This window comes from Aplidium turbinatum, chromosome 8 (genome assembly GCF_918807975.1).
Source record: "Aplidium turbinatum chromosome 8, kaAplTurb1.1, whole genome shotgun sequence".
In the NCBI taxonomy this organism is placed as follows: domain Eukaryota; kingdom Metazoa; phylum Chordata; class Ascidiacea; order Aplousobranchia; family Polyclinidae; genus Aplidium; species Aplidium turbinatum.
In genome coordinates, this window is record NC_137479.1 from 15882342 (window position 1) to 15908259 (window position 25918).

A 25918-nucleotide genomic window follows, 5' to 3' on the forward strand; every position below is an offset into this window, starting at 1 on the left:
TAGTTACTTGGCTGTTGGCCCACTGTTGGTCAACTGTTGTACCAACTGTTTGGCCTCATGTTGCCCACTGAGTTTCCAGTCCAGATGCTACTATTTAGAAGTCCATGGTTTAGCTCATAGCTAAAAAGAGCAAGGCAGGCAAAGAAAACCCCACGAAGAAATCCTACCACGGGCAAAGTCATTTCAAGCGCAACGCACCAGGCCTTGTACGACTCACAAAATAGTTACAACTTGGCGACACGAAACAATGACAAAATCAAATAACAGAAACAATTAAAAACAACATCATCATCTTGCAGAAATCCAATTATACCCAGGGAAGTTATGTCTTGCAGATATCAAGCGTGCTTTGATATAAAGTTACGTCGATAAAACGATAATTTTAAGACCCCAGCCAGCTAAACTTGTCAGCTCTACACCGATCCAACGTCAGCAAACGTTGAATCAATGCAAAAACGACAGGCCCCGCTAGCTGGGATCAGTGCCGGTCTTTGGGATGTGCAAACCGTGCGATCGCACAGGGCCCGCAAATTAGGGGGCCCGCAATTTACTCAGAAAATGCAGTAATTTTGTCATTTTCAAAGGAAAAATTCAACAAGTGAATTCAGTAAAGGAATTCGCCACAAGAAAACATAGAGACTCAACGAATTCAACCTATTTCGTCGCCTAAATATTTCGTACCCTGAAAAGATCGAGAAAAAAAAACGACATAGCCGAAATCGCTGATCGGAGTTGCCGCAAACATTTCAAAATTTCTCGATCTTTTCAGGGAACGAAATAAGTCGAAATTTAATTTTGTTACATGATTTCAGGGGACGAAATAGGTTGCATCCAGACTCAACATAGGCTACTGTAGAGACATAGCTTTATTTCCGAAAAATGCCAAAGAAAGCATAATCTTATCCTTTTGCTATGCCACCGGACAGCACCATTTCACAGTAATATTCATACCTAAATTTTTGTTGAACATGCTCTCAGAATGTCCCAAATTCAAAGTAATTTTTCAAAATTTTTTGGGGGAGGCCCCCCAGACCCCCCCGCCGCTGGTTGTCGTCTTTGGCGATCACGCCGCCACCGCCGCCTCCCTTTCAAATTACCTAGCTACGTCACTGATATGGATTATTGTCATTGGGGCCCGCAAAAGCATATTCCGCACAGGGCCCGAAAAATCCTAAGACCGGCACTGCTGGGATGTAGTAGTGACATGTCACAGTAATATGAGAAACTTGGGTTACCGTATGTTTTACGCGTTAAATAAAAAAGTTGTCCAATTCGGAATATTAAGTTGAAAAAAGTAGCAAACAAACGGACAATATAGCACGATGATCCGGTCCAAGATATTGACATAGAACAACTGGTTGGAGTACATGGCACCACTTCACCGAAAGATGGCGATTGGCCGAAAAGGATGGAAAAACTTTTGTCGACCCAGCAGAACTTCTTGTAGACAAAAAAACAAAAAACAAACACAAGAAGCAGAAAGCCAGGAAGAGTATTTACAATCTTAGTATTTTGCTAATAATCTACACATATTGACCTGCCGCCTATCATTGCAGTTTTCAGGGAAATAAAATATTATTACGTTTAGTGTATGCAATACTTAGATAGGAGTCTTTTAAGCTCGGAATCAATTATACAATAATAAAAAATAATCACAAATTGGTATCTTGACCTGAAAAAAGCAAACAAAAAACAAATTTAATAGACAATTTCTGTGTTGGTCGGCCGTGATGTGTTATCAAGAGTGTTGATGGTCAATGGGGGGGATACACAGAGCAGGTGAGAAGATATTTGCGCCCGATAGCAATAAGATCTTTGAGCGACAAATCAAACTATTTAAAAGAAAACGCACTGCATCCAAAGAATACGTTGTGGTTTCTTTATGTTTCCGGGGGCCCTTGAAAAGGTTCCGGGCCCGGATCCAAAAGTACTCCTTGGACACCCCTGTCAACTGGGGACACAGCTCTTGATGCGTTGGGTTTAGCTTCTCACTTTGTGAGGTATTTTTTTAAACAACCGCGGTTTTAGAATTGTGCAACAACATATGTTTTTCATTGAAAACGTGACAAGCAAAACGTATCCAATTTACTCAATAAATAAAGCATTCGCTCAGTCACGCTATGTGATTAGACATCTAAATTGAAGGCATGGTTTAAACTAAAGTTAAATCAATCTAATTAGTAATTTTATACATGTTATTCAGCAGCATACTTTTACAATTCTGCTTTCATTTTCACTTTGCCAAAGTAACTTAGGCCTAGACCAGGGGCGCCGGAAGCGGGGGTGCAGGGGGGCGATCGGTGTACGGTCATTTGGCCAACAGACATTTGGTCGACAGGACGTTTGGTCGACAAGACATTTGGTCGACAGTACGTTAGGTCGACAGAACGATTCATTTTAGGGTTAAGGTTAGGGTTAGAGTTAGGGTTAGAGTTAGAGTTAGGATTAGAGTTAGGGTTAGGGTTAGAGTTAGGGTTAGAGTTAGGATTAGGGTTAAGGTTAGTTAACTAACCCTAACCCTAAAATGAATCGTTCTGTCGACCTAACGTCCTGTCGACCAAACGTCCTTTCGACCAAATGACCGGGTACCGGTGTAACGGTCCAGGAGTTACTGCGGTCTGAAAGTTACCGTAACTTCTGGACCGCGTATACGCGGTCTGAAAGTTACTGCCAGTCCAGAAGTTACTAAAACAGGGTTTTCAGATTTGACGCTTACAGCAGATTTGTATAAAAGATTTCAACATTGGAAACATGTTGAACTTGAAGACTTATCCACCATTGCATCTTAACAACATGATTTACAGTAGAAACGTAATTGGGAATGAAGCGAAAATAAGATGAAAGTTAAAAGATGAGTTTTGTACCAGAAATTGTTGCTGTTTTGGAATGAAATTTGAATTTGCAACCTAACAATTTACGTAGGCTATCATTTTAACTTGATTTGTTTGTATTATACGATTTGAAGTTGTGTCCGTGCCTTACGTGCGTTGGCAAATAAATTTGCATGGGGAGGCGATTGACTAGATGATCACTTAGCACAGGTGTTCTTAACCGGGGTTAAATTTACCCCCTGGGAGTAAATTTCACCTATCGAGGGGGTAAATTTAATGAATCATAAATTAAGGCTTTTAGACAAAATTAGATCCGTGGAGTAGAAGAGTTCAAAAAGGTAATTTACGCAAATTTTCCAACATGCGATGATTGGAAAGTCAGATAGAAGTCGCAATGAGATTTCTGACCTCGAAGTTGAAATATGCCAGCACCTTGCCGCCTTAAAAAGCGGTTACTCCGAAGGTTAGCGGTTACTCCGAACTATAGCGGTTACTCCGAAGGTTAACGTTTTAACAGTAGGGGAAGGTGGGGTAAGTTGAGCAGGTTTTTATAAAAGCGCGTTTCTTGAAAATGTGTCAGGCTTCAGAGAATATTTTTGTCATGGATGTTAAAGGTATGCTCATTGGCCCTGCTTCAAAGCAAAAATATTTTCCTTGTCTCTTATATTTCATCTGATCTGAGTAGTTTTGTAAAATTAAGGCGTTGATTGCTTACATTAATAAGAAATCAAGACAACTTCAATTTCTTAAGTTGCAGAGTTAGTATCAATACATGTTTTTATTTCAACTGAGCCATTGATTTACCACTCACAATATGTTTTTGGTTTTCGTATCTATGGAGGGGGTGGTTGCCCCAGTTTTCAATATATCACCATATAAACTACTTAAATGTTGGGCTATAGTGAGAGAAAAATCTCTTGCAGACCGATGACGTAATGCAAGAGAAGAAAAAGGGTTGCACCTGATGTTAAAGTGGTCGGAGCCTGGCTATCTAAATGGTTACTTTTTACTTGCTCAGTGTCCTATGTGAATTACTTATTTCTTCTTTCTGGCGTTTAATTAACGTTGTTTGACGCGTTACTGCATCGTGGGAACGTATACAGTCGCTACAATACTCTGCGGCCATTACAACTTTGTTTTAGCAGTAACGTTTAATGAAAACAGAATCCATATGACAAGAACATGTCAATAACAGTCATTAGCCTCACTTCACAAATACAATGGTTATTCAACATTCCAGTTGTCAAGTACAGATGAAAAAAATACATTTTCTTTACGACGTTCTGTGCCACCAACCGTTGACGGTGTGGGTAGTTTTGCCACAACATCTTTTGTGTACATGGAGCACTTATCCACAGCTTTGTTACTGTATGTAAAATATTCGTTATCATCCCGTAAACTTCCGCCACATTTTCTCAGGAATTTTGCATCTATGTCCCTATCATCATCAAAACCCTTAATTTGCCCCACAAAGTAATGGATTTTGGACTTGCCCTCAAGTTTTACAATAACAAAATCTCCAAGTGCCAAATTTAGATCAGGAGATTTATTACTTTCTTACTCTTCATCGCTTGAGGCTATGGAACTCAAGCCTGAGAGGTTGACTGAGTCTTCAGAATCTGCTACAAAAAGTATCTTCTTCATTACTGCTGGATTGCCTTTATGGAATCTTCTTTTTTTACCTTTTGGTTTTAACTGTTGTATGGCCTTGAGCTTTTTCTTTTCAAGTTTTTCTTCTTTGCGTTTGTTTTGCAATGCAATTTTGCTTCTTCTTCTCTCGATTCTTCACTCGATTCATGTAACGAGTCAGCGTCATCCGTTTAATACCATGATCAATAGAAGCAGCATTTACGGATTTTCCATTTATAACATCATCTGCTGCACTCCTCAGCACAGCATCTTGAATGTTTCCCCTATTTGTTTTTCTTTGATATATTTATAGCCTATACGTGGCATTGTATTTAACTGATCAAGCAATATATTTGAAAAGGTAACCTGTACATCAATTGTAGCTTTACCATGAAAAGGAAAGAAAAAAACAAGATAATTAGCTGGCTTGACCTGATCAGCTGTCTTAAGTTATTTACTGGGGTAAGTTGAGCAACTGCTCAACTTACCCCAAGAGCAATTGCTCAACTTACCCCATCTCCACCATTTTTAAAAAAAGTTAATTTTTTCAAAAACTGCTAGAAAACTAGATTGGATTATTGGCTACAAGCCGAGACAGATGTAACGTCTACCTCTATTGCAAAACAAATTTCATCTATCTCTACTAATAATTCAATAAACAAAAATTTCCACCGCTGCCGAATATTTACTCCTAAGCACCTAATAAACACAAAAAAGTGCAACCATTCCTAAACAAAGCTTCCAGTTGTTTAGATCCATACAGTGGCTTAAAAGGCATTATGGGTAAAATAACTTGGTGACCGCAAAATTCGTTTTAGCTTTTCCGTTTTCCCGAAACCAGGGGTTGCTCAACTTACCCCATTGCTCAACTCACCCCACCTTCCCCTAGGCTACTGCTCTTTGAATAACTCATCCCTTCGAAGCCAAGTTAGAAAGTATTGCTGACGATGATCTTTGCAAAGATGAATTGATTGTTCTTTATTGTTCAACAACGCTTTGTTCCAAATTCTTATCATGCAATGGTGACTTTTCCAAGTTTTAGTGTGGAATCAGTCGAAGAGTTTCTTACGCTGACTAAGCGTGCATTTGAAGTTATTATACCTTTTCCAACTACTTATCTGTGTGAAGCAGGGTTCTCTTCATTGTTGACTATTTAAAAAAAACATCGATCTCGCTTAGTTTCCAAAGACGACATGCGAGTAGCTCTTTCAACGACTGTTCCAAGACATTATTTTTCACAGGACCCCGTCAAGAACAATCGTGTCTTTTTGATATTTGCCAAGGTAAATTCAGACAAAAAGGATGTTTTGCATTTCTTCGCATGGTTGACTGGACACGATGACATCACAAGGAGCCACCAAAACGGTGGGGGTAAATTTTACTATTTTCATTCGGCAAGGGGTAAACGAGACAAAAAAGGTTAAGAACCCCTGACTTAGCATATAGTATTTTGCTGTCATCCTAATTGTGCTATAATCCAACCTACGATTCACAATGTAGTATTATGAGTGATTTATTGACTCATTGTAGGTTATATGGCTCTGTTGAAACAAATAATTTAATTGATCATCGCTCCAAACATTTCAATGTTTAAATCGTGGCTATAGCCTACGTGAATCGGATCATTTAATAAGCTATAGCCTACAGGCCTTAATATATCGTGCAAAGTTTGCATTTGAAGGCTAACTTGTTAGCCGTTGGTCTTGAGTTGTGGCCTAGTTGACGAACATAGTCTTTGAGTATATTTTATGTAGGCCTATTTCATGAATGTTAAAACCAAAGTTTTCTAGTGAATAAAGCACTGAGTCTATTTTTGGTCTGGTTTTTCATAACTACCGTTTTGAAGAAATATAAAGTAACTTAGGCTACATGTAGGCCAACCGGTAGTCAAAACGCCATCAACCTTCAGTGAGTAGGCTATCACAGTCTCACACGCGGGGAAGGCTTTAGCTTTTACGAAAGTGTTGAACACTTTGAGATTCCAATGAATTTCCGTTGGACTCTCATCGAAACACGTGGCACGAAACTTAAAGTCTAGAATTATGGTTTCGTGGTGAGGATATTTATCCTTCTCCTTGGGATTCATCTTTCGCATAGGCCTACTTGCAGAGGGTTTAATCTACTGACCAAGTGAAGTTTCAGTCCATTTACAAGTTTTCCCAAAAGAATTTCGAAAAAGCACACCACTTACAATAGCAGTAACTTTTGGACTGCTTCTGCGGCGTTGCAGTCTGGAAGTTACTGTCAGTCCAAAAGTTACCAGCGGTGCCCGGCGTTTTCACAATCGATAGAAAAGCGAAAATTGTTTTAACTAAGTGTAATGAATTCATTGCTCTCAAACTAATGCAAGCTTTTCAGTTAACATTACAAAATACTTATAACTATTAATCTGATCTTTTGAGAGGTTAAAAGTTTATTTATTTTTCAAAACAAAGTTAAATAGAATTTAAATGAAATATTTGGCAACTATTGTAACTTTTGGCATGCAGTAACTCTTGGACTGCCACACCGGGCGATCGCCCCCCCTGCCCTTAATTTTTTTCTGGATGGGGGCAAGGGGGGCAATGGTGCCCTTTTAAGGACATGTGAGCTACTGTACCTTTTTCAATATAGTAGAACTCGGTTAATCCGGATCTTTGCCTAATCCGGATAAAACTGGAAGTACAAATGAACAAGTCTTGATAGAACCGTCATCGGTTAATCCGGATCTTCGCCTAATCCGGATGGAATCGCCGGTCAAATCGAATCCGGATTAACCGAGTTCTACTGACTGCTATTCGCTTTTAGCCTAATTACAATCTTTTATTTTTGCCTCAAAATAATATTCACAGACAAAATTCTGTAGGCTATCACAGAAGGTTACATGATGCCCTTCTGTGCCATTGTTCTTTATATGCTGATATGTAGGCCTAGTTCTTGTTAGTTGTCATTACTCGATAATGAGCTATTGTGTAGGTCACATACATAATTCATTAAAATTCTACCACTCCTAGGCTTCTTCGAAGACAGTTTTGTCACAACTATGTTTGATGTTACCACTAGCTGTGAAAATCAAACGCCAATAATTCGAGGCACCACTAAGGACCGTTTTGCATTGCAGAGGACCAAAGGTAGGGCCGGATGGCCGGGATACTTTTGATGGCTGACTTATGAGAAAAGAAAATGTTCCTCGTGGTCTTGGTTTTAGTTAGAAAAAAGATCTGAGTGATACAGAATTGTAGGAAAGTTGAGGAATGGTAGCCTATAAGCGTTTTAGCATGGCAAAGAGTGTGAGAACCTGAAAGTTAAAATTTTTTAGAAGTAAAGGTGTAAATAAGCCGTTATGATATAGTGTCAAATTAGGAAAGGTGAATGCTGAACGCAGTTTTAGCGCCATGAGGCGAGTAAATATGTGGCTTCGTACCACAATGAAAGACAACAGTTTTAAACAACCGAATGTTTGCGACTATTCACAAACAGGTGATGGACACCATTGATTTAGAACAGTGGTTCCCAACCTTTTTGTTGTCACGGACCCCTTTAGACAAATTATTAATTCTGCGGACCCCTACCTAATTTTTGCCTGAAACTCAATTAATATACTATTGACTATTGTAATAATTATGCTACTCAACTACTGTACTGCGTCATATTGCATTGCCGCTATGACTCTTGCGGCAAATATCAGGTTAAACAGTTGCTCAAATAGGAAAATGAATGAATTGTTCAAGAAATGTCAGCAGTATTTGAATATTAAGGTGACCCAAAGCGCCATGCCAAAACTTTTTCAACGTAAGCAGATTTAATGAGAGGACTGTTGTTGCCTTTCCTGAACTAAACGACTGAACTGTGGTTGAGTTTTTGACAATGCAACGCCAACACGCATGTCATTTCAATGTCCAGGCGATTTCGATGTTTAGTTTTTATTGTAACAAGAGCTGAGAATCCTGCCTCGCAAAGGTAAGTGGTTATGAATGGTAACAAAACAATAATCGCTTGCTTTGCCAAGAATGCGTAGGTTTGCAGTTGTGAGCACCAAAATTCTTCCACAGTTTTTGAATGAAATTCAATGCGTAGCCTAATAACTCTTTTGATCTCAAATCAATTAGGTCATCTTTACTGAGATCGTCATCGCCAATGTTGTTCAAGTCAAAAAGGAAAAGATTTCGAATCCATGTTTCAACTTCGTTTGGCAGGCGTTCTAAATTAAAAAAAACGTTGAAATGAGATTTGCTGGGTTTTCAAGTGTGCGCAAAATTTTACTCTCATAGATATCAAAAGAGTAGGCTACATTCTCTTTGAGTTTCATCCATCAAGATAAGATCTTCTAACATTGGAAAGTTAGCGTAATTATCTGATTCCAATCTGCGTTTCCAAACCGGCAACTTGGCTAAAAACGCTTTCAGTTTTTCAGCTGCATCAATAATGGTCACACCTGGTCCTTGAATGCCACGATTAACATTGTTAATATGACCGAAAATATCGGCAAAGTAGGCCATGCCGTATAGAAACTTTTACTCTCAACCAATTTTGAGAGGGGACTTCCTTTTGCTTTCAAAAGAGTTGATGCCTCATTTTTAGCTGCTGCAGTCGTTTTAAAACTTCTCCTCTAGATAGGCCTAACCACCGTACCTCAGAATGATACAAAAGTACTTCATAATCTGACCCTACTTCTTGACAGAGCGCTTTAAAAGTACGGTAGTTTACAGCTCTTCTTTTGATGAAATGAAATTAACGATTTTCAAGCAATTTGTCAGAATTTCTTTGAGACTTAATTGCTGGTAAAGTTTTTGCTGCTAAGGCGTAGGCTACCTGTGCAAGAAGCAATGGGTAACAACCACGCGAGGCAGGCGCGAATCTAAGAGTTTTTTTCGGGGGGGGGGGGGCAGAAAATTTGAAAATCAATTAAAAAGAAAGAAAAAGCTAAACAGATATGAACAATGATACTAACTTACGACATATACGATATGCTAGAAAATAGACATTAAAACAACCATTTTCATCAATTGTGATGCCTAGGGACTAATATCAGCTGTTTAGAAGCATATCAAACCATTTGTGGCGGAAACATACGGTAACTTACAATTTTTCACAAAATTTCGGGGGGGCCCGGGCCCCCTGGCTCCCCCCCCATAAATCCGCGCCTGACGCGAGGAGTTTCGTTTTTTTACTAAAGCTTGACAAATTTGCATTTAAAGAGACAAATGAAAGCAAAAAGATCGCTTTTCGTTTTTTTTTTTCTTCAAAATTCATCAAGGTAATCACGGACCCCTAAATACTTTCTCACAGGCCCCCAAGGGGTCCGCGAACCCCAGGTTGGGAACCACTGATTTAGAAGCTGTTGCAAATGAGCTTATTCGAGCAACCGACGCGCGTAAAATGTACTTCGGATTTGTTTGACATTTGTCTACTCAGACTACTCTATATACAGTATACAAATTATCCCGTGGATACATTTTATACTTTGCAGCAGATTGTAACGCTATGAACGTGAAATTTATCTTTCGTTTCTTCTTGTTTAAGCTATTTAATAATTAATATATATTTCATTCATTTCTCTTCATCTGTCTTACATTTCGATTTATATGGCTAATAGGGGGAAAACGATTAACGAACTGCCCAGCAATATCGTTATATATTTTATCTTCAAACAAGTGCTCTTTTTTCATAATCCTGCCCCCCTACCCCTAGTCAAAAATCGTTCCGGCGCCCCTGCCTAGACTACACTTTTTTGCATGCCAATGCACGGAATGATTGCAAATTCTGTAGTGTAAATAAAAACAATTCGTTTTTGAAAATTGTTACAAATCGCTTCTTTCACTGCGCGAGCAAAATATTCTGCAAGAGAGAGCATAGCATACAAAAAAAAAAAGGAAAAACTCTTTAAGTTATGAAAAAAGCCAAACGTTTCTCGAAGCCCGGTTAGCTCAGACGGTAGAGCGTTGGACTTTTAATCCAACGGTCAAGGGTTCAAGTCCCTTATCGGGCGAATTTTTATATCGTTTTTAATAGCATATACTACTGCAGTACTGTATTGTACTAAAAGCACTCAATGGCAGTACTAAAAGCACTCAATGGCATAAGTTTAAAACGCATACACAAATTATGTAATGAAATATATATGACTGGATTTATACCTAAAGAAATGAATGAAACTGTTTTTGTCAGACTACCAAAGAAATCCAAAGCAAAGAACTGCAGTGACTTTAGAACATTAAGTTTGATCAGTCATGTACTGAAAATTTTGTTGAGAATAATTTTATTAAGAAATCGAAAATCTATTGAGAATGAGGTTAGCATGACTCAAAGTGGATTTATAACTGGTAAAGGAACACGAGAGGGTATACTTAACTTCAGAACAATTTGTGAGAGTTACAATGCAGTAAATAAAGATGTATATGCATGTTTTATTGATTATGAGAAAGCATTTGATAGAGTTAACCATGAGAAACTGATTCATTGCTTGTCCAATATTGGTATGAATGGCAAAGACTTACGTTTTATTATTAATTTGTACTGGAATCAAAAAGCATTTATTCGCATGGAAAAAGATTTATCTAAAGGAATTGATATCAAGCGTGGAGTACGCCAAGGATGTGTACTTTCTCCATGTCTTTTTAATTTATATACAGAAATGATTTTTCGATCAATTGATGATATGAAAGGAGTAAAAGTTGGTGGCTTGAATATAACAAATTTACGCTATGCTGATGATACTGTTCTGTTGGCTGAATCACAAGAAGATCTTCAAGAAATATTGGACAATGTTAACTCAATTGGTAAAGAATTTAATATGAAAATTAACACTAAAAAGACCAAATCAATGATAATCTCAAAATCACCAGACACCGCAGTACTCCAAATTATAATTGACAATAAAATTATACAAAAAGTAAAATCTTTTTCATATCTTGGTCATTTAATAACTGAAGATGGGAGGTGTGACCATGAAATTCTTAGACGGATAGAAATTGCAAGAACTACATTTGGAAAAATGAAAAATATTTTAACCAATCAACGTTTAAATTTATCAACTCGTCTCAGGATCTTAAAATGCTATATCTGGTCGACCCTATTATACAGTTCTGAAACTTGGACAATATCACAAAAAATGGAGAAACGGATCGATGCCTTCGAGCTCTGGACATACAGGCAAATGTTAAAAATTTCATGGAAACAAAAAATCACTAACGATGAAGTACTCTCCAAATTCAATTCAAGCAAAATGCTCTTACAAACAGTCAAAAGAAGAAAATTGAAGTATTTCGGACACACAATAAGGCAAAATTCATTACAAAGATCATTAATAGAAGGGAAGATAAACGGTAAAAGAAGTAAAGGCAGACCAAGAATGATTTGGACAACAAACATCACAAAATGGACAAAATTAAGTTATGAATGTGCAGTACGCACAGCTCATGGTCGAGAACAATGGCGCATTGTATCCAACCCTCCAGACGAGGAAGGAACAAAATGATGATGATGACTGTATTGTGATTTTCGTCATAAGTTGCGCGTCGCTTATTCGTGGTAAGTTGCTTCACAAATAGCCACACAGAAAAAAGCTTGGGCTCGGTCCAAGAGAAACTGTATAGTGCACAGAGAGAATACTAAAAAAATAACTAAAAAATACGCCAGAATGCAGCAAGGAATGGCACTTTCACGGGACAACCTTTCAACCGGCTTATGGGTCAGGTTATGGAGAGAGAAGTACTGTAACTTTATTTGCCAATTAGATTCTATAATAGTAGCCTACGGACTACGGCACACAATAAGCATACCTCACAAGTCACAATAACATCATAGTAGCCTACCGTATTGAATAATTCAATCTGATTAGCTTGGATCAGCGAAAGACAGAATAAATATTAATCATCTATGATTGGCTGTAGCCTGTAACAGGATGTGGGATAGAAAACGTTTTTTTTCTATCTTCCATCATGAGATGTTCTTCCATTCCATTCTAAACTCTGCCCTCCATTCCATTGTAGTTCCTGCAGGTTCACTGTCTGTAGGTCATTTCATCCTATGAGTATAGGCTGTATGGCTGTGATTTTATCAACTCTTTTATTTTAGTTGTTGAAAGAAATAAGCGGCATCTTGCACATGGAATAATTTCAGACCAACAATAACAACATTTTAAAGTTCAAATCTTCAATAAACGCAAGCTTCACTCTGTCTGCCACCCAGGCCCGGATTTAGGGGGGCAGAGGGTGCAGGTGCCCTGGGTCCCCCTTTTGAAGGGTCCCCCGACGTGGAAAAAATGTGATTTTGTGTTGGGCTATTATTTTTTTTTAAATTTCTGCCTTTCGGCCTTTGAGTTTCTCCAAAAGGCTGTGCACTGTGCAGTGCAGTGCTGGATTAGTGCTACTGTAGACATAAAGGTGGTTTTTCGCGCCGCAGGCGCGAAAAATTGTTTTGCACAGGAGGCCCGCCATCAGCTAAATCCGGCCCTGCTGCCACCGGACCTGCGTCAGTGGTTCAGACTTCAGAGCTTCCACAAACCACAAGTATGCGAAACTGTCAGGGTTAAACTTCCGAAGAGGCTTTCTCAATCCGAGCATAACGATTTCTACAAACAATCAAAAAAGCGGCAAACCCGTTTCCAGAGCAGTGGCGGATTCAGAAAGTAATTTATGGGTGGGCCTAGGAAATATCTTGGTGGGCCTTCACCAATAATGCCACGGCGGGCCAGCATACAAAAACTTAGTGTTATTTACAAATGCTGTGAAATAGTGATGCTACACCAGACAATTTAGTGCCACTTGGTTATTCTAGGGTTAAACATTAATATGTTTTTGTTTCAAGAATCTGATTTTGGGTGGGCCCACTGTCAATCTGGGTGGGCCTGTACCAATCAGGCCCACCCGGTAGATCTGCCCCTGTTCCAAACAGTAGCGTAGCCAGGAATTTTGAAAGGGGGGTTTTGACGACCCAATGGCGGGGGGTCTGGGGGGCCTCCCCCAGAAAATTTTGAAAAATTACTTTGAATTTGGTGCATTCTGAGAGCATTTTCAACAAAAATGTAGTTACGAATATTCCTGTAAAATGGTGGTGTCTGGTGGCATTGCAAAAGGATAAGATCATGTTTTCTTGGGCATTTTTCGGAAATAAAGCTAAGTCTCTATGTTTTCTTGTTGCTAGTTCCTGGCTAAGATGTTTGGTATTGGCAAAACTTGCTCTTTTAATGCAATTTTGTTTAAAATTAAGCATTTTTTTTAGACTGAAAGCATCATTCTCAATATCATGACGTCACACGCGTGCCAAAGGGGGGGTTATAACCCCCAAACCCCCCCCCCCCCCCCCCTTGGCTACGCCACTGGTTCCAAAGCATTGACCTCACGCGCTGCGCGAAAATAGAAAAAGACCATAGTACGGTAATGATAGCATAGCAATCTTCTATAAAAAAAGAAGGTCATGAAAAAGACCAATCGAGGTGCCGAAACTCGTCGCCTGCGCGGGTTACCAGATTGGCTTTTGTAAGAAGGTAGAGCAGACATGAAAGAGAGGAAGTTGTTGAAGTTGTTTGCGAAGAAGGCGTGATTTTTTTATGTTGGTGGAAATGTTTTGCCTGCGTTTGCATTTTTTTGAAAGCAGACTGTCAACTTCGGGTTCAGTAAGACTGTTGATTTTGAGGAAGTGTAATTGAATGTCTCAAAAGTGTTTTTACACGGTTATGGATTATTCACGTATAGGGTAGTGCTGCAATTAACTCACTTCAAAACTCAATAGAGCGGCTATTTTTCACAGCCTTTTCAGCAATTTAGAATAAACTTTCAACTGAATAGGATAAACTTCAGCAAAGATAAACTTTGCTGAATACGCTGGGAGTTGTAAGGAATGCAATTAACTATCCACATCCTCTGTTTAAGAAAAAGGCGTATGCTGCTAATTTATGGAGCTATTGAAAGCTCAGTGATTGAAAAGTATAAAATGTGTTTTGAGCTAAATGGTAATGTGAACTACTGGCAGTCATGTCCATTGTGCAATGAGAGGAAACTTACCAAAAGTTGTGTGTGTCAGTAGTAGCCAGGCGTGGATCTATGGGGGGGGGCCCCCCCGAAATTTTTTGAGAGAGATAATGTTGAATGGTTTGATATGCTTCAAATCAGTTGATATTAGTCCCACAGCGGACTTACAACCCCCCCTTTAGCACGCGTGTGACGTCACAATATTGAGAATCATGCTTTCAGTCTCTATGTCTCTAAAACAAAGTTTGCCTAATTTTAAGCGAAACTGCATTAAAAGAACGAGTTTTGCCAATACCAAACATTCAAACATCTCAGCCAGGAATTAGCAACAAGAAAACATAGAGACTTAGCTTTATTACCGAAAAAATGCCGAAGAAAACATGATCTTATCCTTTTGCTATGCCACCGGACAGCACCATTTTACAAGAATATTTATACCCATATTTTTGTTGAAAATGCTCTCAGAATGCACCAAATTCAAAGCAATTTTTCAAAATTTTCTGGGGGAGGCCCCCCAGACCCCCTGCCGCTGGGTGTCGCCTTTGGCAAACACTCCGTCGGGCTTCGCCCACCGGCCGTCAAAATCCCACAAATTCCTGGCTACGCCACTGATTGTTCATATATGTTTTATCTTTTTATTACTTTTTAATTCATTTTCAAATTTTCTGCCCCCCCCCAAAAAAAAAACTCCTAGATCCGCACCTGGTAGTAGCCTATAAGCTAGTTGATGCTGATGATTTTTAAATTGGGCTCAGGAATACCGGTAGTACATAGCAGAAAACAAATCCATCTAACCACATTTACTGCTTCTGCAAGTAACTTTGGTAGACTAGAGCAGTGTTAACCAACCTTTTTAATTTTCACTTTTCTGAACTTGAAAGGAAATTAAGCACAATACGTTAAATGGCACTCAAAAAGAAGTTTCTAGATAATTGAAAAAGAAAAGCTATTGCAACCTTAAGGGTTACCAGTATGGTTCCACAGTTATAATATATACTCGTACATAAAACTTGTTTTTAATATGCTTTCAAGCATATGGTTTTGCCATCAGGTATTCATATTCGTAATAACGGTTAGATTTTTCTTGATTAATGTAATAGCATTTTTTTGCTTTTTTAACTGTAAAAATTTCTTTGAATGAATTTGTAATCAGCAAAAAGAACCGAACTTCACTCTACAAAGTCTACAGTGCCTGCAAATGAAATAGTTATGAGATGAAATTTTGACAAAAGTTGCGTTTTTATTTGAGAAGAAATAAAAAGTACTATAACAACGCAATAAGACAAAAATTGGTCACTACAAGTTTTGATAGCTAATATTTGGTCATATTGCCATTGGCTTTCAGAGTGACATTTTTCATTCCTTGAAGTATCAAATAGACCAACTTTTTAAAATATTTAATGTCCATGGTACAGTTACCCACACAACCCTGGGCATTCTAAACCAAGCATATTTAAAAAAAATACTCATCAAAATTTAGCGATATTGTACCCCTGAAGTGCCAAAACATGGCAGCCCTGACAACCACTGGTTTAAGTTGCAGCAACACTGAAAGTGAGTACAGTACAATTCGCTTATAGTGACTTTGGCTATAGTGACACTTTGCCTATAATGACACCTGTTGCAAAGTCCCGTTTGCATACGCAACAGTTGAGTAGAATTCGGCTATAGTGACACTTCGGTTAGGGTGACATTTTTTCCGCGGTCCCTTCAGGTGTCACTATAGGCAAATTCTACTGTACTAATACTGTCAAGTAGGCCTAGTCCGTCTACCTTTACGTCCAAAAACCAATCAGAAATTGTCTGGACAAAGTAACAAAAAACTGTACACAAATCGTCATTTTAATATATTATTCATACAAGTTATGTAAACATTTCATTTGCAAGCACTGTATTTGCACCACAAAACAGCATTCTTGTACAAGCTTGGTTTGTGCTCAGATAATTGTATGTTTGAGTAATTTCAGGTGCTCATATTTGAAAACAATTCATTTCAGCACGTATTGTGCAGAACTTTCATGCTCAAACAACTCTGGGACTGTGGTCTTGAGAGAACAACTTACAAGCTAGCAACATAGTCTAAAAAAGTTGCACTTTACATGATCTATCTCTAGTTTTCAGTGAATCAGGACGGGCACTGAACTCCAATCAGGACCGAACTGAATCAGGACTCCTGATAGTTCAGTTGGTTAGCGCATGACTTCTGGAACGAAGAAGCTTCAAGATCAAGCAGCACTGGTTTGACTCTCGGGGTGTGCGCTTGAGCAACGCACATTAAGGACAGCTTTCCATTCATCGGCAACTAATAGATGGAATGAATCCAAATGATTCCTCGGCAACAATACTTCAACTATCGGAAACTTCACTCTGTCAATCTCAGTTACCGGGCCTGCGCCAGGGATTCAAAGGTTTAAGTTGAGTTTAAGGTTAAAGTTTAAGGTTTAAGTTGATTCAAAGCCTCTACAAGTATGCAAATCTGCCAGGATTAAGCTTTCCCAGTCCGAGGATAAAGATCAGTACCTTTAAGTACTCGTTGTCACCTTTTTCATGCGTTATCAGGGTTACCAGTTCCAATTAGACCAGCTTTGCAGATTATGGTTTAGATTACGATTGATGGTTAGGGTTAAGATTATGGTCTAACAACCCTTTAAAATGTCTGCCAATTCCTGAAAAAGCTGGCAATGGTCAACAGTGCCTGATAATTTTCAAGGGTTGCCAGATCTGTGACTTTGGCCAGCTAAACTAAGCTAGTTTTGCTTCCCAGTTGTGGAAATTTGTGGCAGGTTGTGATATTGTTGATTCGCTTGATTTCCTATTATTTTGGATCGATTTCAATAGAATAAATAATATTTTTAATTAAAAACACCCTTCTACTCTGATGATGCCTGGCAATGGGTATTTAGAGGTCTCCCCAATGATCAACAAAAGCAGTTGTAACTATTTTTTAAATAAAAAGTTTAATAGCTATGTGAACAGCAATCTTAATCTATTCATGTATTCAAGTTGTACAGAAGTTATATATAAGTGTTGCAAAAACTGAAAAACTTGATTGTGAAAAATTTCAGGAAAACCATAGAAGTAGAAGCTTTGTAATGCACAGCTACTGTATGTGAATTGAGTTTTATTTGCAAAATTGCACATTGTATTATGTCTAAATCTAAACAAAAGCAATCATGTTTGGCGTCTAAAAAAATTTATTTAAAACTATTTCTAGAGCTTTCGTCACTGTAAAGGCATCTTGTCAGCATTCTTATTCAATTAAAAGGTATCATACGTATCTGCTTAACTCCGACGACCTATCTCAAAATGAAACTGTCAAAACTAACATTTCCTATCTATAGTAGACAGTTTGCTACAAATTGGAGAGGAGGCAATTTTCTGCTAAAACTATACTTGACAAAAACTTCAGCATCAGAGCATTATTAATGAAGCCCATAGCTTAAAACAGTGCTGGCTACTACTTCATTCTTTTCATGGTTGACTGTCAATATGCATGTTTATAGTTGTATTATATATTCACAGGTAGTGTCAAGGCTCATTGTTATAGTGATTGACATGCAGTGCTCACTGATATTGTTTTGTGCTGATAGTTCTGCTGATAGCTAGGAAGAACATCACATCATTTATATATATTATGTTTGCTTTATTTTCTGTAAAAAATGTGGTCAGAATAAGTGTAATGTTGTATTTTTACTGGACCTGTATTTAGCAAAAGGCAAAGACAGGCAAAACAAGTCAAAGTGAATTAATATTGCAGTTGATTGGACTACAACTACAATAGTAGACTCACCTAAAGTGGTGTAAAATACCATGTACTTTATACTGAGAAAAGAAAGTAATTGAGGTGAAGAGTATAAAGCGTTGATTTGGTCGCCATGCAAGTAATCAAATCAGAAGTTTGTACCCTGTAGATGACAATGTTACATTTAACTAACGAAAGACCAGAACATGTAGTGCTGATCAGACTCCGAAGCTAAAACAGAAAATAGCTCTGGCTTCCTTTTTATTCTTTCCATGTTTGACTGTCAATATGCAAAAGAGCAGTAATCCAATGCAATATAGCATTTTGCATGTGTCCTTTTCTCAACGTAACCATCTATTCTTCAACATAGTTGCATATTTTGTATCGTATTTATATATAAACAAAATTTGTTTGAAATTGGAATCCATTTATGCAAACAAAAATTCACTAAAAAGATTTGCCAGTGGTTTTATTCAAAGATTGTAACTACTTACTGATTTGCAGATTTCGTTTATCTTGTGTGAAATATACTAAAAATGACGTAAATTTTAGAAGTCATCCAATTATTCAAATTAGTCTACAATTCACAATTAAGTTAATTTTTTGAAAGGGGTCACAGTGCCCTACCTGTTCCATTGGTGGTGATGACAAAAAAAGGAATAATCTTTAAAAGCACTGTCCCTATAGATGTGGCTGGTATGTGTTTCTTGCATTATCATAGCTTGGGAAGCAAATGTTTTCACTCATAATCATCCAATATGAGTTTGTTGGCCATTAGAAGGATGGCCAGTTTTTTGTTGTCGCAGCAATTGTCTTCACTTTTTGTATTTATTTATTTTAATCTATGAATAGAATCTTCTTCATTTTGTTTGAGATTTTCTATCCCATCCTCAACCTGTTTTTTCATGCTTTTTTGGACGTCCATGTTTCATCTTTAAAGTAACTGCCCTTTCTGAGAAAGTGTCCTTTATTGTCCATACTCCATGGCCCTTGCAAGCTGGCATATAATCTTATTCATTTCAGCTCTGACGATGCGCATTGTCATGGTGCGTGAAACGTCAGTGAAGCCATAAATTATCCTGTTTATTGTTGCTTTTACTTTCAATTTCATCAGATGAACGTTGCAGCTAGTGCTAGAAACGATAATTGTCCCATGATCACCCTAACTTTTCAGTATTCATTTGTTATTACACTTAATCACTGGTAATATCTTAATCTGTTAATAGGTAAAGTTTTAATCTTCAAATCAAATATTCTTATCAAAATTTTAGTTTGTATTATATTGAATCTAATTTTGAAGAGTGGCTAGCAAGGCTTCCAAACCTGCATACTTGCTTCTACTAATCTGTTGTTTATTTATGGTTTGTGTGTTATTTTTGCAGAGGGAATCCGTGACACAATTGGCCGCAAAAATGTGGTTACATTAAAGAAAATGATCAAACTAGAAAGACCACAAGGAGACAAAGTAGATGCTAAAGTATTGGTAAGCTTGATTTTTAGCTTATTTGCATTTGCCCAGGCAACATGTGTGATTTTTTTCTTTATGAATTTTGATGTCAAAGACATTTTTGGTAAATTTTTTGCCTTGGATTTACCTTTTTACTTTACTTGTTGTTCAATGTGAAATTTTTATTCATGTTTAAAAATTAAACATAAAATAACTGATAATTATGAAAGATTTAAGTGAACTGCCTAATTATTTATCTCTGTCACTGATGTCCAGTTTAGTAAATATGTATAAACTGAAATTTATTTGCACTTCTACCAACTTTCTGGAATAGTACAATAAATGAATGTTGCATTTTCCTGGTTTTCTTTCATTTCTTTGAAAGGACGAGAGAATACTTGCCTGGGTTTATAAATTTAAGATTCATATTTAAAGTTTACACTATTAACATAGGGTAATCCTTACAAGCAATAAGGCGTTTTAAAATTTACTTTTTTATCCCCAAAATCGAAGTAAGTTATTTTTTGTATTTTCTTTCTAACTTGGAATGAACATCTTAGTGACCCCGATTTACACGCTGTTTTTGAAAACGCATATATAAATTGTCGAAAGTATGTCTAATTTGCTTTACAACAACTGCTCTGTGTAGGCATAACAAGAATAAACATTACAAAAACTGAAAGCATTATTATGCAGCAACATATATTTAATTATGTGCGTTCATTGTGTTTCAAGCTTGATATTAGTTTAGGATTTAATTAAGCAATGTCGGTCAGACTTGTTGTTGCATTGCCATTTGCGGCTTAGAATCAATATTGGTTGTGTTAAGGAAGTTATACTCTGTCGTATAACGGCAATGTGTTAACAAGTAAAAATAAACGCCACCTCATAACTGAGCCCGTCGCACATCACAGCATGCAACTTCCTTGCAACAAAAAGCATTATTCAGTGGGTGTGTTCAGTTCACATCGCCCGGACTTGAAAACAGACGACTGGTTAGTGGTTAAAATGCGACACTGCTCCATTGTCCATTCTCATCACACTTTACACTGAAAAAACAACAGCGACAGTAGATTATAATTCTTGCAAGTCACAATAATTGGAGATTTTCTAGGACGTCACTCAATTTTTATCGTTGGTTTTGCGTGGATGTGTTGCAAAGAATTAATGTAATGTTTCTTGGAACAGGGATTCTTCTAACGACTAAAAATTGTCTTTTGTCACGTTTTCTAAATCTAACAGATTATAAATATCTCACAATATTAACCATTAACCAAGCGTTTTATGATTTCTACAGGTTCTAACTCCATACAGGTGCCAGATACTTGGCGTAAAGTCTCCATTCAAGGTGTGTGACGTGTGCACGCTATAGTACTCTACTCTTTACGATCAGCGTCACAGGATTCTATGTATACATTTTTAATATTGACTTTAAACTTCCACTCATTGCCAATTGTAATTTTGTTTACTGTGGAAATTATGTAGCCTACATTGCTGAGATTCGAATGGTGTTTAGTAATTGTAGTATTTTTTTGTGTTACTTTATAATATCTAGTTCTTACTTTTGCAAACACGTAAACATTACCTTTTTTTGTACATACTGCATATTTGAAGCGATCTCAATAAAAACATTTGAGGAAACGGACAAGAAAGCTTAAACGATTCTGCTGTAAAGTTTTTAATCCGACGTTGTAACTCACTGATTATATTTTGCAGCTTGAAGCTGATTTTCATTTCCTTGACATCAAAGCGATGGACAGTCCTTCTCCTCAACGAGTATGTGGTTTGTCTGGTCGCTCACTTTTAGGAGGACGTGGGGGAGTTCTAGCATTTTTCATATGAGCAGAACTGGTCAAAAATAGTTTTGCCTTAAGTTTTGTCATCTTGCGTTGTTCGTGCCGCAAGATTTCACAATCCAGACTTGTCGCGATAGGACAACTGCGTCTACTTGAATAAGCAACTCGTTTTTAAGTGAATCGGACATGAATGAAGACATTATTCTCTATCCCAGCTGGTCGTGTCCACGAATCACGGGAAGATCTACTTCATGCAAATGATAGGGAGCGACGACGCAGATCACATCATCGGAAGAGTTGCTCTTTCACTGCGAACGATTTTCCCTGGCGTTGCTCTCTCGTGAGTAAAGAGTTAAAAATGTTTTCCACGGACAATCGGACATGCACCATTGTTTCCCAGACAGAAAATCAGTCGTTTTTACATTGAACGTTGAATCTTATCAATGTAAAAAACGTCTGATTTGCTGTCTGGATTATAATGTAACTTTCTGTTCCTATGCTGTTTTCAGGCGTATATTGAAAGCGTCATTGGAACCACTGGGCCGACAGAAGGTCATTCAGACGATGCTTAACCAAGCAGACCAGAATGACCCTGGCCCGTGTGGAAACTTTGCGGAAATGTACCGATGCATTTGCGACTATCTTAGCAGTCCTGTCAGGGAGGACGTTGAATGGGTATGTTGTTGTCAAAAGAGATTTCCACTGTGTTTTTTCACTAAACTAATGAGGTTGCCGCATTTTTAAATTCAAACCGTGGTCCTGAGTGAAATGTGTTTTGCTCAGTGCAACAAAACCTGAATTCCTGCTTGTTTATATTCACACAAACGCATCGTCAGCAATTTTATTGGCATTGGAAATTTAGAAAATATTTCCATCACTATGATTGGAATCAAATCCAATGAGAAATGATGATCACAAAAGAACCTGTTTTCTGCGCTTGTTTATGCCAGTATTGTTTTCTTGGTCCTTACTCAGCTCAAAAGACAGTGCTGTTTAATCCATGTAAATGTAAAGAGGATGGATTCTGCTAGTTGTCCATTGCAACAATCTTAGTTTAGCCCACCACAATTTCAAAACTTTGCATTCCACTGGCCTCGGAGCTCTATTTCTTCATGAGAGGTGTTCTGTATTGTGGAATAAAATACTGTAGTTCCGCCATGCAGCTTTGCTCCATACACGATTTGCGTTCTTGTTGCGTTGCAGGACGTAGATACGATATACTTGTCACAAAACTGCCACGAAATCAATATGAAAGATTTTGACCTTCCAGAAACAAAGTAAGTTTCGAACACGAGTTTAAGAAAAATGGTTTATGGTGATACAACAGGTTCTAACAGTCATTTTATTGTTTGTTAGAATTTAGATCATGTTTTCCTCAATTCGTGAGCTTGACTTTGAGATGATTGCAACGGAATAATTGTTTGCTTAATGATCGCTTGCTTCGTCAGATAAACGCCGATGAATAAGTCAATTGCTCTGATGCATAATAAAACTATTTAAATATTTAATGCGAGTGCAACTTATCCGGTTTAAAATTACCGCATACGACATTGGATTAATTGTACATCTCTTGTCTTGAAATGCTTTATTAATATTTTTCCAGGGACATCATACCCATAATAGCCGTGATGATCTACAACCATTGGTTTGAAGGGCTGGTTATTCGAAACTTCAAACTGGTAAGTTGCGACGACTACTGGTGTCAATTTGTGTTGAATCATGTCAATTGGTGATGAAAGTTCACTTTGGATGTATCACACTCACAGAGCCCACGCTTCCAAAGTTCATCTCGAGTTGAAACCAGATTTCACTTATTGCTGTAGATCTAATGTAACGGGGCTACTTCCCAAAAGCGTTTGCAAGACATAGTCGTTTCACTGTGTGGTGGGTTTCACTCAGCTAGCAAAATTTAGCCGTTTTGTTTTTTCTTGACATCGCTAGGCGTTTGAACAATGTAAACAAGGTTTGCTGGATGAGTGTTTTAACCCACACTGCAAAATACGTCATATTTACAGTACATTGATCATTTCTCACATTCTTTTCACCGTTTTGATATCATGCAGAACAATGAAGTCCTGGAGTTCATCCTGAAAGTGGCAAGGAATTCACACAACTTGAAGGAACTTTCACTTGATGGCGTTGGCGTCAAAGGGTGAGTCGTGCTTTGGTTGGATTTCTAACCGACGTGGACGCTACGTCAAAACGAACTGCATCTTTATATCTCCGCCCGCAGTGCTGGTTTGGCATGTTGAAGTACCCATCAAGAAGGAACGTGCAGCTGAATCTTTTTAGTGGAATTTAACAAAGATATAAATATGACCGTTTCTGAATCAGCTATTGTGGTGTCTCTTAAAAAATGCAAGGTTAGCGTTGGCTGAAATCTAATTCGCACGTATCTCCGTTCCATTGGTTCTAACACGAAAATTGTTGTCCAGGGAGTTTGCGCAGCGTTTGTCGAACAATTTCATAGAGAATAAAGAATCCTGTCTTCGTGTGCTTGATTTATCCAACAACCCACTGGAAGACAAAGGTCTGCTTCATCTTAGTGGCGCCCTTCCATTACTTAAGCATGGCAACCTGGAAAAGTTGGATGTTTCCAAAACTGGTAAACCAAACAGTCAAAACTTTGTATTAGATCGTCAAATAAGTTTTGTCACATTCTAGTATTTACGTCACAATTAATGTTCATCACGTAGGCCTACAATTCCTACATAATAATAGGGATAGGCCATAGCGATCTATAACACAGGCCTTGCCAACATGCGATCCTAAGACGTGACTGAAGACCGATGTAGGTTTCACTAAATTACCCTTGAACATACGTTTTTGATTTTTATCTTCAATATTTAGTGGAATGTTTATATAAAGCATTACTCATTAAAAATGGAATAAACTACTCTTTCAGTTACAGTTACTGATTTCCCTTTCAAATCTCTGTTATGACAAAACAATATGTAAATGAGTTGTCATAAAAGCTCATACTCTTTTACTGTGCAGTTCAGTAGGCCATAGTCCTAAGAAGGGCTGTAGGCATTTCCTTCTACAGCCGCTTACTGTTCATAGCTTTTACTGTACAGCTCACTGTCAACTCAATGGATTCATGGTTTCACAAAATGACAAAAATTTCATCTGCAGCTAGTAGGCTACTGTCAAATATTCATTTGATTTCCGCAGAACTGCCACAACTAGCCTAATCGTTGAGCGTACATGCTACAATTGCACAAAAGTAGCCTAAAATTGGCAAAATGTGGATAAAGACGAAAGATCCATATCAATCACTCCTTAGACTAGCAACTTAAAACAGCAACCTTAGACACATTAGGCCTTCGGTCGCATCAAAACTTGCACAATGTCATGGCTTGTCACCAAAGATCGCCTTGATATTTATTATAGGCATACGATACATATATTTCTGCATCAGTATACAGACATCTTAATTTTCAATCATCTTGCGACCGTAGTAATTTGATGAGATACGAGGCAATCCAATGTGGCCAGTATTTCAGTGTTAAATATAATTCTTTTCCCAAAACGTGACATATTTATGCATCAAGTTCTTATTGCTTCTTTGTAAAGGTCTCACATCGAAAGGCATCAACGGATTGTGCCAATCGCTACGTTCCAGTCCGGGCATTATGTCAAGCTTAACCCATCTCAACTTGTCTTTTAACAACATTAAAAGTGACGAAGCAGAGGTGCGATGATTATACGCGTCTTGTTTTAATTTTTTTGCGTTTTATTTTGGTTATTAGTTGGTAAAATACCTTTGTTTTTGTTTTAAGTTGTTGGGTTCAATCGGTGTGGTTGTTTTAACGTGTACAGACATTAAATCAATGCAAAAAGTTGATTTCTGACTGAGCACGTGAAGCCTTTCTATCGTTTGTATTTTTCTTCGCAGGGTCTATATAACTTCCTGGCAAACAGCAACCACCTCACAGATCTGGATATTTCCAGCACAGACTGCTCTGTTGAAGTTGTAAGTCACGTGGTACTTATTGTCACTGGATTTAAAAGTGTTCAAATCGCTCTATTCAAATTCAGTCATGTCTCATTCACCGTCTCATTTTGAAGCAGCCCATTATTTCATCAACCAAGCATATCTTTATTTACTAGTACGTCAGCGCGCTTGCCAAAGGCTGCACGAAGTACCTTCAAAATGTCAAGTTGGGACGAAACCACTTCTATGGAAAGTACGTTGCTGTTATATTGGTCCAACTCACTGATTTTAATATTTATCACTGTTTCGGGAAATAAAAGCGGTTGATAATACACTGGCCAACAAAAAAAAACTTTTTTCCGAGTGCCGAAGATATTTTAACGGTTTCTGGGCGATTTTTGGCCACTGAATCCGAAAATAACATCGGTTTCTTTGAATTGGCTCTAATTTTTGAGATATTTCATGGTTTTGCTCTAAAAAGTGGGTCATTCCATATCAAAACAGCCAATATGAAGATATCTTGTATATGGTACCTCTCAGATTTTGCTGAAAAGTTGTCATACTATGCCTGAGGCTGCCAAACGAA

The 25918-nt window shown here is 37.9% G+C and overlaps 1 protein-coding gene and 1 non-coding gene across 5 annotated transcripts in view; both read left to right on the forward strand.

Annotated features, from left to right (window-relative positions):
* Positions 1–25918, forward strand: part of LOC145775710 (F-actin-uncapping protein LRRC16A-like) — a 55776-nt gene that overhangs the window by 10504 nt on the left and 19354 nt on the right. For 3 of the 4 annotated variants that reach the window (XM_082587060.1, XM_082587061.1, XM_082587062.1), the window contains exons 5-16: positions 19535–19635; positions 20897–20947; positions 21316–21375; positions 21611–21735; positions 21905–22070; positions 22599–22672; positions 22999–23074; positions 23459–23547; positions 23831–24000; positions 24972–25090; positions 25294–25371; positions 25509–25585. In XM_082587060.1, the coding sequence (XP_082443186.1) occupies positions 19535–19635; positions 20897–20947; positions 21316–21375; positions 21611–21735; positions 21905–22070; positions 22599–22672; positions 22999–23074; positions 23459–23547; positions 23831–24000; positions 24972–25090; positions 25294–25371; positions 25509–25585 (1186 nt within the window). Of the gene's footprint in view, positions 1–18709; positions 18849–19534; positions 19636–20896; positions 20948–21315; positions 21376–21610; positions 21736–21904; positions 22071–22598; positions 22673–22998; positions 23075–23458; positions 23548–23830; positions 24001–24971; positions 25091–25293; positions 25372–25508; positions 25586–25918 lie in introns of those variants that run through there. The other variant, XM_082587063.1, reaches the window with a different exon arrangement.
* Trnak-uuu (transfer RNA lysine (anticodon UUU)) lies at positions 10356–10428 on the forward strand. Its single transcript has one exon. It is a non-coding gene; the product is annotated as a tRNA-Lys (tRNA).